General features: G+C 49.9%; 1 protein-coding gene across 1 annotated transcript in view; it reads right to left on the bottom strand.

Moving 5' to 3' along the window:
• RBL2 (RB transcriptional corepressor like 2) overlaps positions 1–17,520 on the bottom strand; it is a 1,013,578-nt gene that overhangs the window by 45,350 nt on the left and 950,708 nt on the right. The window contains exon 21 of the mRNA XM_086945179.1: positions 12,893–13,057. Within this exon, the coding sequence (XP_086801305.1) occupies positions 12,893–13,057 (165 nt within the window). The remainder of the gene's footprint in view (positions 1–12,892; positions 13,058–17,520) is intronic.

The following is a 17,520-nucleotide window of genomic DNA, read 5'->3' as shown; positions in this document are numbered from 1 at the left end:
ACTTACCTTCGGTAACGATATATCTGTAAGAGACACATATTAGTTATAGTTTCCTTACCTTAGAATTACCCCCAGGCGTCAGAATGGATCCACAGAACTTTTCTTCAACAGTACCCCTGCGCGTCGGTAGGTGGCGTCGGTCGACTTCGCATTAGTCGTTGGTGTCGTGATCGCTGGAATGACGTCACAGTATCTACATAGACACCGCCCCTGTGCGCTGACGTCCGTTCTTTACACGGCATTCCACGCCAGAAGCGCAGAGATTTATAAGACACTGACCACTGGTGCACAAAACTAGGGCCCTGAAAGGGAGTCCATTTCTCTAGAAATCAGTTCGCAGAAGGGGGAGGATGGGTGGGGCGGTAAGGAATGTAGAATTAATGTCTTACAGATATATTGTTACCGAAGTTAAGTAACTTGTTCATCTTGTTCATCTGAAAGAGACTACTAGTTATAGATTCCTTACATTAGAATAGATACCCCAGAAATATCAACCCCGTAGGTGGATCTGTGAACCAAGTTCACACCAGAAAGTCTTGGAGAACTGAAAGGCCAAAGAAGCTGTAACTTCAGACTTGACCATTCAGGAAGTAATGTTTAGTGAAAGTGTGCAGTGATGCCCACATGGCTGCCTGGCAGATGTCACTGAGGGGGACTCCACGTCCCAAAGCAGTAGTGGCTGCAGTCGCCCTGGCGGAATGGGCATGCTGTCCTACCGAAAGGCTCCTTTTTTGCCAAGGAACAGCAGATTTTAATGCAAAGGACAACCCATCGAGAGATTATCCGCTTTTTTACGGCTGACCTTTCTTGGCGCCCACATAGCCAACAAAGAGTTGATCATCCACCCGGAATTTTTTTGCGCAATCCAGATAAAAAGATAGCCCACGTTTTGGATCGAGACGTTGGAGCCTCTCTTCCTCTTTAGAAGGATGCGGGGGCAGGAAGAAGGTGGGCAAAGTGATGGTCTGTCCTTTGTGGAAAGTGGTAACCACTTTGGGAAGAAAAGTTGGATGAGTTCAAAGGACAACCACCTTGTCAGGATGAACAGCAAGGAAAGGAGGTTTAGCAGAAACAGCCTGAAGCGCACTCACCCTGCGAGCAGAAGTGATGGCAACCAGAAAAGTAGTCTTCAAGGTCAATAGTCTGAGAGGACAATTATGAAGTGGCTTGAAAGAAGCACACGAGGTAGGTTAAGACCAGATTCAAATCCCACTGGGGCATTATGAAAGGAATAGGAGGAAAGAGGTAAGAAATGCCCTTACGAAATCTATTTACGATAGGGGACTTGAAAGATAGCCTTTAAGTGTGCTCAGAGCAGAGCCCTGCTGGGCCAAAGAAAGTAGGAAGAGGAGACCCTCTGAAAGGAGATCCACAGCCTTTGCTGTGCACCATGCCACAAATTTGTTCCATCTACATGCGTATACCGGTTCAGTGGAAGGACGCCTGGCTGCCAAGATGACATTACAGACTTCGAGAGGGAGGTCAAAAACTGTGAACTGTCACCGCTCAATCTCCACGCAAGGAGGTGGAGGCTAGACAGGTTCGGGTAGAGGACCGACCCCTGCTGTTGCGACAGAAGATCCGCCAGAAGAGGCAGTCTGATCGGAGGATCGATGGCCAAGTGCAAGAGCTCAGGATACAGACTCTTTGTGCCCAATCTGTAGCCACAAGAATGACTTGGGCCCGGTCGTGCTTGATCTTCTTCAGCACTCGGGGCAGAAGTGGTATAGGCGGAAAGGCATATAGAAGGCTGCAATTCCACTTGCGATGAAAAGTATTGGCGAGCAAGTGCCGCCTTGGAAATTTCAACGCGCATAACTGCCGACATTGCATGTTCCGTTCGGTGGCAAACAGATCTATGCATGGCTCCCTCACTGCCAAAAGAGACCTTGCACCACTTACGAGTGAAGACGCCATTCGTGATCCATCATGCACCGGCAGCTGAGTTCGTCCGCCCTAGCGTTCAGGGAACCTGCCCGGTGTTGAACCACCAGGGAAATTCCCCGTTGTTCCAGCCACGTCCAGAGGCGGAGAGCCTCTTGGCATAGGGTCCACCACGTCACCCGCCATGTTTGTTGCAGTACCACATGGCAGTGGTGTTGTCCGTGAACACCTGCACTACTCTTCCTTTGACAGAAGGAAGGAATGCTTTCAGTGCAAGATGGATCACGTTGATGTGGAGCCTGGACTCCGCCGGAGACCAAAGGTCTCTGATCTCCGCCTCTGCAATGTGGCCGCCCCATTCCCAGAAGCGGCGCATCTGTCACCACTGTGAAGTCTGGTTGGGGAAGGAAGAGGGATTTGCCGTTGACCCGATCCTGGTTCGTCAACCACCACTGCAATTGGTGTGCAGTGCCCTCCGAGATCTGGACAACATTGGAAAGATTCCCCTGATGCTGTGCCCACTGGACCTTCAGGTCCCACTGCAGAGCCCGCATGTGCCACCTGGCATAGTCCATCAGCAGGATGCAAGAGGCCATGAGGCCCAGCAGCCTCAGGGTCATTCTTACCGAAACCCAGGATAGAGGCTGAAACATCAGTATCAGAGCCTGAATATCCTTGACTCACTGCTCAGGAGGATAGGCCCGAACCTACGCTGTATCCAGAACTGCTCAGATGAAAAGGAGCTTCTGAGAGGGAATCCTGTGACGTCGGCATGTTTATAGTGAACCCCAGCAATTGCAGGAGTTCTGCCATAGTCTGGAGGTGGGAAACGACAGCCTGGAGCGAGACCACCTTCAATTGCCAGTTGTCGAGATAGGGGAAGACTGATCTACGCAGATGAGCTGCGACCACTGCTATCACTTTCGTGAACACTGAGGGCGCTGGTAAGGCCGAAGGGAAGCACAGTAAACTGAAAATGCTCATGCCCTACTGTGAACCGTAGGTAATGCCTGTGAGCTGGCAGGACGGGGATGTGAAAATAAGCATCCTGCAAGTCCAACGCTACCATCCAGTCTCCAGGGTCGAGGGCAGAAAAGACCTGAGCCAATGTCAACATTTTGAACTTCTTCGGGAGGAAACGGTTGAGGTCCTTAAGGTCTAAGATAGGACGCAGGCCTTTGTCCTTCCTGGGCACCAGAAAGTAGTGAGTGTAGCAACCACAACCTACCTACGGATTTGCTCGATAGCTTCTTTGGCCAAGAGAGCAGCAACTTCCTGATGGAGAAGGGCCAAGTGATCCTCTGACATGCGATGGAGTGTTGGTGGCATGGAGGGAGGGGTAATCTTAAAGGGGAGGGAGTAGCCCCTTCGGACTATCTGCAAAAAACACTTGCCTGACGTGATGTGCCAGGGAGGTGCTGGCTGGTCCTGCCGCCCACTGGCAACTGGTGGCCCTGAAAGGTCAGACTAGGAAGGTTTGGAGGCTGCAGCAGAAGGGACACTGGTGGACTGGCCTTCAGACCCACAGCGGTGGGTCCCACGTCCCTGGCCGCACAGAGGCTGGGAATTTTCGCAGGCCTGTGGATCTGGGCAGAACGTGGTGGGGCACTTCTTCTTAGACACAAAAGGAGCAAAAAGCAGACTGCACGGTGCGAAAGGTGGTAGCGAGGCCCAAGGATCTGGCTGTGGCCTTAAAGTCCTTAATGCGCTCAAGCGCATTTTCTGCCTTGCCGCCAAACAAGCAACAGCCTTTAAAGGGCAAGTCCAAAAGAGTCAATTGGACATCACCCAAGAAGCAAGTGGACCTCAGACAGGCGTAGCGTCTCAGGGCTACTGATGTATAAACCGTCCTGCCTAGCGAGTAGGCGGTGTCCAGCCAAAAGCGAATGGCGAACTTTGCTGCATCTCTACCCCCTGCGACCGCACGGAAGAGTATGGCTCGGGCCTCCTCGTGGGCACTGTGACAGCACCTGCACAACCGAGTCCCACACAGAGTGGGTGGGAGTGTTAGGAGAGGAAAATGGGATTGCCCAGAGCCATGATGTGATGTGGCTTCGGTCAATCATGCTATCCAGAAGAGACTGTGCTGGGCTTCGACCAAGTGCCCAGAAGGAGGTCTGTGAGGGCCTCATTGAATGGCAGCAGGGGCTCCGAAGAGCCTGCTACTGGTTGAAGCACCTCTGTCAGGAGGTTGGTCCTGACTGCCAACGTAGGTAGCTCAAGACCCAAAACCTCAGCTGCTTAACGCAACAACACAGTTTAGGAGGCTCCCTCCTCTGTAGCCACAGTAGGGGGAGAAAGCATGTGAAGGTCTGTGGATATATTTCCTTTGGAGGGGGCGGAGGTGTTGTCAATGGAATCAGCGCCGGAGGTGTTTTAAGGTCGACTGGCGCCGATCCAGATCCAGGACTGGATCACTGAGGGCCCTGTGGGGCAGAGCCACCGGTATCAAAGGCCTAGAACCCCCAGCTGAGTCTGCGGGGCCGGAAAGTGCACAGGCGAAGTCGAGCTGCCCAAATATGGAGTGGAGGGCTTCGTAAAAGGCACGAAGGTGGGCAGGGAACGCTCTGGCTCCCAGGAATGGAGGGAAGCTTGGAGTTGAGCCAACAGGCTCCGCGGGCAGAGACAAAGGATGACGAGTTTCCGCATCCCGCGCTGTGTTAGCCGACGGATGGAGAGAAGGCGAAGAGTGATGGTGCTTCTTCGCCTTCTTCTTGTGCTTCGACTTACTCAAAGACGAAGACTTCGAAGAGGAGTGATGGTGGTGACTCAGGGACCGGTCCCGCGACCTCCCTCTTGACCGGAACCTCGAGCGGCGCAGAGCTGACTGCCGGGCCTCGAGAAGCTTTCAGGTCCACTCCCGCAAAGACTTTGGGTTCATGGCCCGGCAGTCGGAGCACATCTTCAGGTCTTTGTTGCGCTACAGACACCAAAGGCACACAAGATGTGGGTCGGTAACCAACATCAACTTGTGACAGCAGTCACAAGGTTTAAAGCCGGTCCGTCGATGTGACATCCCTCCGTGCACCAGTAGTCTTACGATTCAGAACAAGTAGTCAACAAAAGTCAAAAAAACTCTAGTAAAAAATGACTAAGGCTACTGCTCTCTCCAGATCTGCACTGGCTGACCGATGCCACAGGGGTACTGCTGAAGAAAAATTATCCAGATCCAGTATGACGCCTGGGGGTAATTCTAAGGTAAGGAATCTATAACTAATAGTCTCTTTCAGATAACGCTTGCAGCTCCGTCACCCTCCGGGAGGAGGTTATCGCCACCAAGAAGGGGTCCCCGAACCCTGGCCACAGTTCATAGACGACATCTCCGACATCGTCAGCGCTCATGCTCTTGCGTCCACGGACTACATCCTCCTCAGAGTCCTGAATTTCCACCTGGAAAACCCCGACGACAGCAACTCCGTCGCCCTGCTCGTTAACCTTGCCAACCTCGGACTCAAACAGCATGTCATAACCCCCACCCACACCGTCTGACACACGCTCGACCCCATCTTCTCAGCTAGCAACCACATCACCTTCAGCCACACCACCGAACTACACTGGACGGACAACCGCTGCGTCCACTTCACCTTCAAGAAACGCACCAGGCACCACCACTCACAACGGATCCCCACCACAGCGGGAACAAGGTCACCGGAGTCCAGCTTTTTCACCACCCTCACCCATTAACCACCGCCAGACTCCACAGATACCCTTATAGCCGCCAGCAACTTTAGGCAATGGATCGACGATTGCGCCAACACTCGCGCACCGATCAAAAAACCCTCAAACAGACGCACCGACAGAAAGGCCAACTGGTTCACCACCGACCTACAGGAATCCCAACAGGTCTGTCGAAGACTCGAGAAAAAGTGGCGCCAGGAAAAGACACAGGACAACCACTCAGCCCTTAAGAACGCTAGCCGCAAGCACCACCAACTCTTCTGAACCACCACAAGGACCTACTTCAAGGAACGCATCGACAACAACGCACACAACAGCAAAGAGCTTATCAACATCGTGAAGGAGCTCTGCAACCCCAGCGCCAGTTCCAACGACATTTCGCCATCGCAAGACCTATGCAACTACCTAGCCACATTCTTTCACCCCAAGATCGCAGACATCCTCAGGAGTTTCATCACCCAGGCCCCCCCCCTCACCCAGGCCCCCCCCTCACCCAGCCCCCCCCCCCCCCCCAACAGCCACCGACACAGCAGACTCACCGCCCCCTAGCCCCAGAAACCACCTGCTCCCCTGGGCCCATGTCATGACTACGACACCATCAAGACCATGAACACCATCCACTCCCGCTCGCCATCCGACCCCTGCCCTCACCACATCTTTAACAAAGCAAACCGAATCATCGCACCCCAACTCCGGAAGAACATAAACAACTCCTTCGAAACCGCCACCTTCCTGGAACGCTGGAAGCACGGTGGAATAAATGCCCTACTCAAGAACCCCATAGAGGACCTAACGGACCTCAAGAATTTCCGACCCATCTCCCTTTCCCGGCAAAAGTAATCGAAAAGATCCTCAACAAGCAACCATCCCACTTCCTCGAGGAGAACAACATCCTGGACCCATCCCAATCAGGATTCCGCAACCAGCATAGCACCGAAACTGCCCTCAGGGCTGCCACCGATGACATCAGGACCATGCTGGACAACAGCAAAACCGCGGCCCTCATCCTCCTGGACCTCTCGGCCACCTTCGACAGCGTCTGCCACCACACCCTCCATGACGTAGGAATCGGCGACAAGGCCCTGGACTGGATCCCCCTCCCTCCTCACCGACAGAACCCAGAGGGTCCACCTCCCCCATTTCCGATCTGAAGCCACCAAGATCATCTCCGGCGTGCCACAAGGATCATCCCTCAGCCCTACCCTGTTCAACGTCTACATGGCTCCACTCGCAAACAACGTCCGCTCCCACAACCTCAACATCGTCTCCTACGCCAACGAGACCCAGCTGATCCTCTCACTCACCAAGGACCCCGCCACCACCAAAATGAACCTCCACAAAGGACTGAAGGCCGTCGCCGACTGGATGGAGAACAGTCGCATGAAACTGAACTCAGACAAGACGGAGGTCCTCATCCTCGACTCCTCCCCCTTCGCCTGGGACAACTCCTGGTGGCCAGCTGCGCTGGGAGCCGCACTAACGCCCACCGACCATGCACACAACCTGGGGTTTATCCTGGACTCTTCACTCTCAATGATCCAACAAATCAACGCCACCCCCTCCTCCTGCTTCAACACCCTCTGCATGCTTCGCAAGATCTACAGATGGATCCCCACCGGAACCAGAAAGATGGTCACCCACGCCCTTGTCAGTAGCAGACTGGACTATGGCAACGCCCTCTAAGCTGGAACCACGGCCAAACTCCACAAAAAACTTCAACTTATACAGAACGCCTCCGCACGCCTGGTCCTCGGCATGCCCCGCCACTCCCACATCACTGGCCACCTGAAGGACCTGCACTGGTTCCCCGTCAACAAGTGGATCACCTTCAAGCTCCTCACCCACGCTCACAAAGCACTCCACAACGCCGGTCCAGCATACCTCAACAAGTGTCTCGCCTTCTACAACCCGAATTGCCAGCTTCGCTCCGCCAACCTTGCCCTCATCGCCGTCCCATGCATACACTGAACCACCACCGGCGGCAGATCCTTCTCCTACCTCGCCGCCAAGACGTGGAACACCCTCCCCACCCATCTGTGTCAGATCCAGGACCTGCTGACCTTCAGGAGACTTCTCAAGACCGGACTGTTCGAGCAGTAGCTGTTAAACTAACCCTCCCCCCCTCCAGCCCCCTCAGCGCCTTGAGACCCTCACTGGTGATTAGTGCACTATACAAATAGTTTAACTGATTGACTGATTATTTGATTGACCATCCTGTCTCCTTGGTCGAGGGCAGCCTATACCCGAGTTGGAGTGAGCAGCTTGAATTTCCCCTACTTGAGGAAGAAATTGACGTCCGAAGATCTAGAAAAGGCTGCTGCTCCTTGTTCTTCTTTGGAATCAGAAAGTAGCGTGATTAACAGCCACTGCCTCCTTCTGTAACCGGGACCCTTTCTATAGCTCCCTTGGCCAAGAGAGCTGCAACTTCCTCTTGGAGCAATTTTAAATGATCCTGTCAGCCGTTCCTGCTTTGGCAGAATGAGAGGAGGAAAAGAAAGGAGAGGCAGAGAATAGCCCTCCTGAATGATCTGCAAAACCCACTTGTCCGATGATATGGATCTTCAGTGGGGGAGATGATGACAAATTCTCACACTGAGTGGAGTAGTGTGGTCCTGCAGAATCAGCTTAGGAGTGCTTGGATGCTGCCTGGGACAGTGTGGCTGACAAATTCTGGCCTCCATTCCTGGATTGGATTGCACAGCATCCACATCCTCGCACGGCTTGGGTAGTCTGTGAGGGACGGTGGCCGGGATAAGTCTGACGCGGCTAGAAACCCCTACTGTTACCAAGAAAGGGAGAAAAAGAAGACTGGCCATGAGGAGTGGTGGAGAAGCCCAAGAAACTGGCCGCAGCTTGAGAGTTCTTGAACCTGACCAGGGCCGAGTCTGCATTTCCCCAAAAAGGTGGGTTTCATCAAAGGGCCTGCCTATCAGATTAGACTGGACATCCCTGAGAAGCCAGATGTACGGAGCCAGGTGTGGAGTCTCAATGCCACTGTCGTCGAAATTGACCTACCCAGTGCATCCGTTGTGTCAAAACCATACTGTATGGTGAATTTTGCTGCATCTCTCCCATCCTTCACCCCTTGGAGAATGGGAGAAACAGGCCAATAAACATGCGGTATTCACCAACTGCAATGCCAGGCTGGAGGAAAAAAACAACTTCTTTCCAAACCTCTTGGATTCTCTATGCGGAGGGGCGGAAGGGAACACGCCCTGGGATGTCGTGGCCTGCACCACCAAACTTTCTGGGGTGGGGTGTTGGCTTAGGAACTTAGGGCCGCCCGGACTGGGCGAGGGTGGCGTGCATTTGTCCTATTCACAGTAACCTCTGTGCCAGGCTTGGACCACATGCCTAGAAGGACGTCCGTAAGTGCTTCATCGAAGGGCAAAAGGGGATCGGATGTAGAAGCTCCCAGTTGAAGCACCTCGGTTAGGAAATTGGTCCTGCCCTGAACTGAGGGCAGCTCTATCTAGTCCAAGGGCCTCAGCTGCCCTCCTTACTACCTAGGCATAGAATGCCCTCTTCTCTGTAGCCACCATTGGCGGAGAGAAGATGCCAGTATCAGGGGAGGTGTCTAGGATACTGGTCTCTCCACGATCCCCATGCCAGTCCAAGTCCACAGACCCCCTTAAATTCCTTTTCTGAGCCTAGCACATCCTCAAAGTGCTGACACGATAACGTAGAACCTCTGAGTTCATTCAGTGTCGGAATCGGCATCATTCCGGCTCTGTGTCATCGGGATGAGAATGGGGCTGGCGCTGCTGATGGGCACTTATTAGCAAAAACAATGGCCCAACCCGAAATAGATTATTGGCTCAATGAATCAGTACTCACAGTTAATCATTTTTTGTGACTGAATGGGTGTTAGAATTAATCACCTCTTATAGATTTAATCAAAAAGTATTCATTCTACTTACAAAGCATCCACCTCAAGAAAACTAATTTATTCAAACAGGAGTTTTAATGAATTGCTCCAACACAGCGAAAAGATTTCGAATATACATTAATAAAAAATTCAAAAACGAACGGTGACAAGGAGAGCAGCGTGCTTCTACAAGGGTGTCGGAAAAAAGAAAGAAAAAGTGATTTTGAAGGAAAGGGTGTAAGCCTCAGCAGAATAGTGACATAGGGTTTTTTTAAAGTTGAAAAAACAGTGCTGTACAAAATTCAGCAAATTATGTAATAAGGCCACTGATTGCTTATTTCTCTTTTAGCATTTATACATTCTTTAACTGGCATGTATAATGTTTGAAACGACAGTGGTCCTATTTTTTGGAGAAGAGCGTCGACGTTTCGACCCGTCTGGTGGTACAGGGGTAGCTGGGGACCTCGACCTGCGGGTCTTCCTCAGGACGTGTATGACACAAACTTCGTACCGTGGTTAAAAAAGCTGTGAGCCCAAATTTTCTTTATATGGGATGATCAAGATCCTCCTACATCTGGATGGTCTTAAAAAACTGATTGGTCACAGTCCCACTCCTACAGTGCCGAGTTACTGGTCGTTGGCCTTCCACACAGTTATTCAGGTGATGATGTCGGAGGTAACATATAGGACTTAATCCGTTACTTTCTGTGTTCATATACGGACATCATTGGTGAATATAGAAGAAGCTCAGTCTCTGCGTCAAAAAATTCCTTTAGGATTCATAGAATGGCGGCCCTCACTTGGAAATGTTCGCGAAAGTCGAAATTATCCAACCCGACAATTCAGGGCGCGGGTGTGTTGGTATGCTGGCGGCAACTGTTCAAGTCCAGGGGCCTCGTGATGGGCACTGGCGGAACCGCAGCCACCAACTTTGGGTCTGAGGTCAGGCATCGATCCGGTTCTGGGATTGGATCCCTGAGGCCCCACCGGCACCATGGCTAGAGCCGACGGAGTCGAACACGATGAGGCCCCCTCAGACCACGCTGGGTCCGAAGGCTCACCAGCAGGGTCGTTCCGTTCAAATACGCAGTGCATTGCCTCGTAAAACTCTTTAATTTGAGTGGCACCGCTCCGGCTCCCAGAAAGAGTGGGAGGCGCTAAGTCGACTCAGGCTCTGGCTCACCATGTCTAGAGTGTTCCCTGGGGTGGGAGGCTTAGTTCCCTGAGCACAGAAACAAAGCCTTTCCTGGGCGGAGGTGTTCACACCTCCCCCAGGTCAGGAAGAGCCATTTGTGCAGGGGAGCTTCAAAGGCCCTGCCGCATTTGTAACACGACCCCCAGCCTTTCCAGCTATATAGGAGAAGGCCCCCTTTCCTGTTTCACCCCCTTTTGGGCTGGAAGACAGGTGAGAAAATCTAGAGCTGCCCAGAAGGTGTGCTCACCTCAATCAACCCTACCCCTCAGGTGAGAGAGGCGAGTTGAAGCCCACTCTTGTAAATGGCAGGCCCTCTCCAATCAATGTGAGGGATTGTGCCCACTCCCCCATGTGGGGGGAGCACACCAAGGGTGGAGATCAATCTAAAGGTCAGTAGCCCCTTGACTACTGACCTCGAGACCCCTAAAACTCCCCCTAAATACAGTATTTAGGGGGCAGCCCTGAACCCAGAAAGGGGATTCCCGCAACCTACGAAGAAGGACAAAAGAAGACGCTCAGCAGAGGAGACTGCAGAGAAGAACTGACTTGGCCCCAGCCCTGCCGGCCCGTCCGCAGTTGCCAAAGATCCTGCGCCAAAGTCACCTTGTCCTGCAGCCAACGATCTCCAGAACCCCTGGGAATACAGACTACCTTACGCAAACACTGGATCCCCTGTAAAAAGGAGCTATGTTCAAAAGAAACTCCCAAGACAGACTCTGAGCCTGCTGAGGACAAAGAAACCAGATGCCTGGAACCAGCACTGCACCGGACGCCTATGGCCCGAATCAGAGTGGCCCACCGGTCCCAGCGAGGTACCCTAGCACACCAGAGTCCGAGTCTACCGTGGGTTGAACCCTCCAGTACTCAATGTCACATGCAGCCTCTGCACGGAGACCCCTCAACTGTGAGTGGCCATGTTACGTGAAATCCAACCTCAAAAGACACCCCTGCATCCAGCTGCCCGGCAGCCTGGTGAAGAGGACCTGAGGTTCCTTTGGTGTTTGGCGACATACAGTTTTGATTCACAGTCCGGGATGGCCTTCGGGTGTATAAAGGTACATTCTATGAACGTCTTGAAGTCGTGCCCAGAGTCCAAATATGAGAAACAGACCTTTTGCATGTCTGCCTGACATCTGTTTCAGACAGTCTTGACACGTTTTGACTCCTGTAGTGTTTGGTGGGGACATCGATCTCTTAAACACTGGAAAAGATTTCTGAAAAGATTTGTCACCCGACAAAAAGGGCAGTGGAATTCTGGAATTGCGTTCAAAAGCATGGAAAGAAAAGAACTGATTTTGGTGTGCATTGGTGGCACCTATATGTGAGTCTGCTCTGCCACTTACGGGGTGGAACAAACTCAAAGTGGAGCTGCATGGCGCCCAACTAGTGGCATGAAGGATAAATGCTTTGTAAACTTCTGGACCCCGTCTCTCACCTGGCAAATTTTTCAAAGGTGAGGAATCTGTGGTTAGAAGAAACCATCAGAATTAAAACTTCCTGAAAAGTATTGATATCGCCAATGGAAGGACTTATGGCCGGTGGCAAAGGTCTGAGAATATCTTCCGGGTCTTCACTTTGAAGAAATTGAAGACACAGAATATGTACATGTCCTGAAAAATATCTTGAAGAATAGCTCAAATACCAATATCATTTAAAGTGTCTAGAATGGCAAAAAAATTGAATCACTGGTAGAAGGTCCCCCTTATTCTCCCTCTCCTGACATTCCAGATTCTCGCGAGAGGAACAGTTAACATCTGAGCTCCTCCTTATCAAGTCCATGAAGAGAGATTTTCTCTCCATTCTCATGGGTGAACCTTGGAAATCTTGGACATTTTCTGCAGTGGTCTGGAAACTGGGTATTTGGAAGGCAAACAATACACAAGTTTTCTGTGACATGAAGCTCACTTCTAAAGAAAAGATGGTGTTTTGTGAAGAAAGAAAAATATTTCCTGCCAGGAAATGACATAAATATACATTAAGTCCTTTAAATCAAAGTCTGAATTTGTAGTTCTTATTAAGATAAAAATATATATTATATCACTTTTGAAGCTTTAAACCATGGTACAAGCCAAGAAACACACCATATTCATCATTATCCCCAGAGGTGATTTGCATTGCCAATAAAACAATTTACTACATTGTCATGTGGTGATACTCCTTTCTGGTTAGAATTTGGCAAAACCTTCCCCTTCATACAGCACTCAAAAAGCCACATGTACAATGAATTGCCAATGAATGAATCAAATTCTCTAATATGTCCAGCATACCTTTGAGGGACTGCTACTGAAATAATAGAAAATCTTCTCTCGTAGGGCAAGAGGAACTTCACTCTTGTGAGGAGAAATGTAGACTGGGTGATTCTGGGACAGCTGGACTCGGCGTGGTGATCCAAACCTTGTGCACGGATATGGAGATAGAGTGGGAGCTTCAATCTGAAAAACAATAAATAGGAAAAAATACACATGTTCACACCAATTATAAATAAGGACACTACTAGCAGCAGTATATGAAAATTAAGTTAGAAGAATAATGGTACAAAGCCACAGTTTTAATGCAGCTAGAAGGGTAATGAGAAAAAAATATTGCCTTCATGAAAACTGGGATATGTTAAGAACACAGGATCTGACTCAGAGTTTGGCGAATGGGATACTCCGTCACAAATGTGACTGATATTCCGTCTGCGGTATTAAAAGTCCATTATATCATATGGAACTTGTAATACAGCGGACAAGATATGTGTCACCTTTGTGACTGAGCATCTCCTCCGCCAAAGTCAAAATCAATCCCTATGTTCCTTCTTTAAGGGTTCATATTTTTTACAAATGTTAAATTGAAAAAGTTCTGGCAAAGCACCATGTTGCTAAATCTGAAATGCGATGTGGCGATTCCAGTTAGACAAAGCCTATTAAGGGAGCCAGGTGTACTCTTTTTTTATGCTAAAGTTTCAACCTAACCTAGTACTTAGTGTGCCCTGACTCTTCTACTTCTGAAGGTGATTCTGGCTTTGGGAAGTGCTGTACATTATAAAAGTTAAAACAAAAAAAATTTGATGGCTCAACTTTTTGCCAGACATTTCAAGGCATCTCACTGTCACGGTGAGACTTCACCAAAAGGGAATTCCGGTAGTGCACAGTGGTTTCAGACACATTGTGAGGGAGGAGGAGCTGGCTTTACTTTCCGTTTTTTTAAACTCAAAGCAGGTTGGATGAACACACTTGTAAAGCAAAATAACTTCCTTTCCAAATGTTAGCTGCTGTTTGTATACACATTGAAAAGCTGTGAACATACAAAGGGTCACTGCTTTTAGGTTATTTGCTTCCCTAGTTGAATACCTAATTTTGGTGCCTTGCACATTTTTGCAGATTGAGGTGCAGCTACATCACAGTAACGATGAAGGCCCCATTGAAATTATTTGCCATTAGGAGATCAAAACATCAACAACATGTTACAATTGGACTGCCATTCTCTGGATTAAAAGCTATCTTGGTTGAATTCTACCAAGTAAAACTCACCCGTATTCCAAAAAGTATAGGAGCCATCCTTGACCTCAAGTGCATCTGAGCAATATTTGTTACTTTGTGTTTAATTTTTTCACCACCTCACAAGTACTGCACCTCTATTATGCACGTGTTTCTATGAGCACATATTTGCTTGTGGTGTATTTTGTAAATTTAATGGCATGACCACTTTGATTAATTATAATTGGGACTACCTGTTGTGTTTCCGAAGTAAACTAGTGTTTCAAGAGGAGGTTACTATACCTTTCTTATCAAAAAAGGATTAATGTATTTCTGATTTTTTCGGTCAGGAACTATTGCTTCATAATGCGTATGCAACCCAGGTTCTGAGTAATACATGGTAGCCATGTGCTTATTTGCTTGGCCAGTGGATAGCAGATCGTAATATAGAAGACTATCCACCTTGACAAACTTCATTTCGGCACAGCCTTATCTTTCTTTGTCCCTGACATCACCCCCCAAAAAGCTGATTGTCCACTCACTAGTTTTAGTGTGATTAATATAAAAGCTGAAGAATCTTTTAGGGTGCAGCTAATGGCTTTCCTTCTCCTCTTTTGAGGGGTAAGGCATGTGAGAAGCTGGCCTGATATATGATGTTCACTATTCTAGTGAGAACCTTGCACCAGTCCAAACAACCCTTATGGTGATAGTTGTAAAGTCAACCTTTTAGACCAGCTATCCTAGTGGTAGCAGGGACAAAGCAGTCTTAGGCTAAACTCAAGAGGGCATGTGAAGCCAGCTGTTTTACCATATGTAACCCCTTTTAATATCAAATGAAAGGACACCACACAGGATATATATAAAATATATATGTATTTATTTCTAGATAATCAATATGAACTCTTTATGAGGTCAGAGGCACAAGCACATAACAAGATACTTAATTAAAATACAATAAGTTGCACAAAATACAGTAGGCCCCTAGGGGCACGCTAAACCATATACCAAAATAGTGGTATAAGTACCACTGCTCGGAAAATGAATAGGCCTAGGGCCTGGGGAATTGCTGGGGCTACGCTGTACTACCAAGGGATAGGAAGCAGGAGGCCCACGGGAGGCGTGTGAAGAGTCTTTACTCACACGCAAGTTACCATAGAGAATGAATGGGAACAAAAGAGTTAGAAACTAGTTCTTTTAGGGCACTTCTGACTGGACTCGATGAAAGTTACTTGAAACCTAGAAGGTTGGATAGTCAATACCCACAGGAGCTGTAAAGTACTCGCGTTACCTCACCCAGAGGAAGCGGGTGCATAGGTGTCAAAGTGTGTCTGGTTTCGTCGCTAAATCCTATGGGGCCGTGAAGAAAGATGCTGCAGGCGACCAGGAGAGAAGTGTTCGGTTGGATCCAAGGGCGGATTGAGGATGAAGAGTACCTGAAAGCAGAGGGACAGAGTCTGGGTCACTAGCCAGTGACCAGGAAGGAACCAGGCGATGTCACGAAGCAATCGGGTGATGTTGTGAAGCTTGTCTCTGCAGCCACGTGGACCAGGAGACGACGACCAGGAGTCAGGCACGGACTGTCCCACAAAGGCTCTTGCTGTCGGCAGTGTCGGCTTCCGGATTGGAGTCAACAAGCCTTGGCAAAGGCAACCCACGCAGGAATCGAAGTTGGCTTCTTAATCAGACCAGCAAGGTCTGATGGGCTGCTTCTTTTCAGGGAAGCAGGGGCCAGTCTGGAGCAACCAGAAAAGCGGTGTAAATTCAAGGCTTTGTCGTCAAGATGGCCACTAGCCAAAGGGCAAGTGACCGGACAGACGCGTCCAGCAGGAAAATGCAGAAGGGCCCCATGCAGAACCCGTGGAGTGTGCAGCGCTGATCTTCGGTTCAGATGATGCTCGGGGCTGGGGATTCTCAATCCCCAATCCACAGCTTCGATGATGCCTCAGAAGCTGCACGGAAAGCAAGTCGCTGACTTTTCAAGATGGGCGGTCCCATGTCTTGCGTCGCCTCCACGGGTCTCAGCTTTGCTGGGACTGTGGATCGGGCTGAAGGAAGTCTGGAAGTCCGGTTCTTGTCAGCGGCTGTGCTCGGGCGGGAGCGTTGACAAAGCAAGCCGTTGATCGCTGGATGGTGCCTGCTTTTGCAGGGTGGTCACTCCTTGACCACAAGGGAGATTCTTCAGTCTTCTAACTTCAGGTAGAATGTCGAAGGTCCAGAGTTTTGTTTCAAGTTTCAGTCAGGATAAAATCTAAAGTCTTGGGACTCAGCTCCTACCTATATACCAAATCTAGGGGCTGGATTACCTGCTAGGTCCCTCCTATGGGTGGGACCAGGGAAGGGGGTGGTTACACCCCTTTCCCTTTGTCCAGTTTCGCGCCAGAGCTGGGGCTGGAGTGCCCCAGCACTGGTTTGAACTGGACTATGCATGGGACACCTTGTGTGTCCCAGGCAGTGTCTCATTTCTTTCAGCCCTCCCTGCCCCAATACACAAGAGCCTGTCTGGGATGGTGCTAGCACCTCCCAAGACTGGAAACCTATTGTCCAAGCCTCCCTCGCTGGAAGGACTCCCAGCAGCAGCAGGTCAGACTCGTGTCTGTGGCAGCAGCATCCATTTTGTGATGCTGAGGCTCTGGTTAACTTTAACCGGGATTAGTAGGAACAACATGTCTTCTCCCTCTAGAAGGGTGGAATGCTACCCCCGTCGCCAGAACTGGCGAGGGGGTAGCATTCCAAAGCGCATGACACCTTACTCGACATGTTTTGATAAAGCCAAACCAAAGTTAGCATTTATTCGCAAGGTTCATAATGCACTTAAGAGTATATGGTATGGCTATATCCTAGAACAGCTATAAGGACATGGTTCCGAAAGCTTCAGACAGGCTCAGCTCATGCTAGAGCACCACCTCACATAAAACCAAGCACTCTGCCTCCAGGATTGTTAAGGCCTGCCATAGGAGTGACTTATAGGTGCATATGTGTCTAGATATAAGGTTAGATATAGGAATACTATATCTAAGCAAGGGGTGATTACACGACCTTGCCCCAGCTGAGTGATCAGCCAGTTGTGTCAATGTGAGTGGCCAGCCAGGGGTGGCATTATACCTGCTGCAGCCCCAGGTAGGCCTTGGATGCACCTATGCCCTGGGTACCTATAGTACACTCTACAGGGGCTCATAAGGTGACCCAATGTCCAATTGGTAATGTACCTAAAGTACATTGTATTGAATTTAGAGAGAGCATAGCTGAGCTGTGGGTCTGATTAGCAGGCCCACAGCCACTTTAAGTCGAAAACCAGTGAAGCAAAAAGCAAAAAGTGGGGTGACCATAGGAAAGCAGACCCTACTCTCCTACAAGGCAGAGCAAAGAACGTTGAGAGAGTGAAGGACTGCCCAACGTGAAAAGGAATCACACTGTTTGGGAAAAAGGCTTACCTGGCC

The sequence above is a fragment of the Lissotriton vulgaris genome, chromosome 12, assembly GCF_964263255.1.
Source record: "Lissotriton vulgaris chromosome 12, aLisVul1.2, whole genome shotgun sequence".
In the NCBI taxonomy this organism is placed as follows: Eukaryota; Metazoa; Chordata; class Amphibia; order Caudata; family Salamandridae; genus Lissotriton; species Lissotriton vulgaris.
The sequence above is the reverse complement of the archived record's forward strand: the minus strand, read 5'-3'. Positions and strand labels throughout refer to the sequence as shown.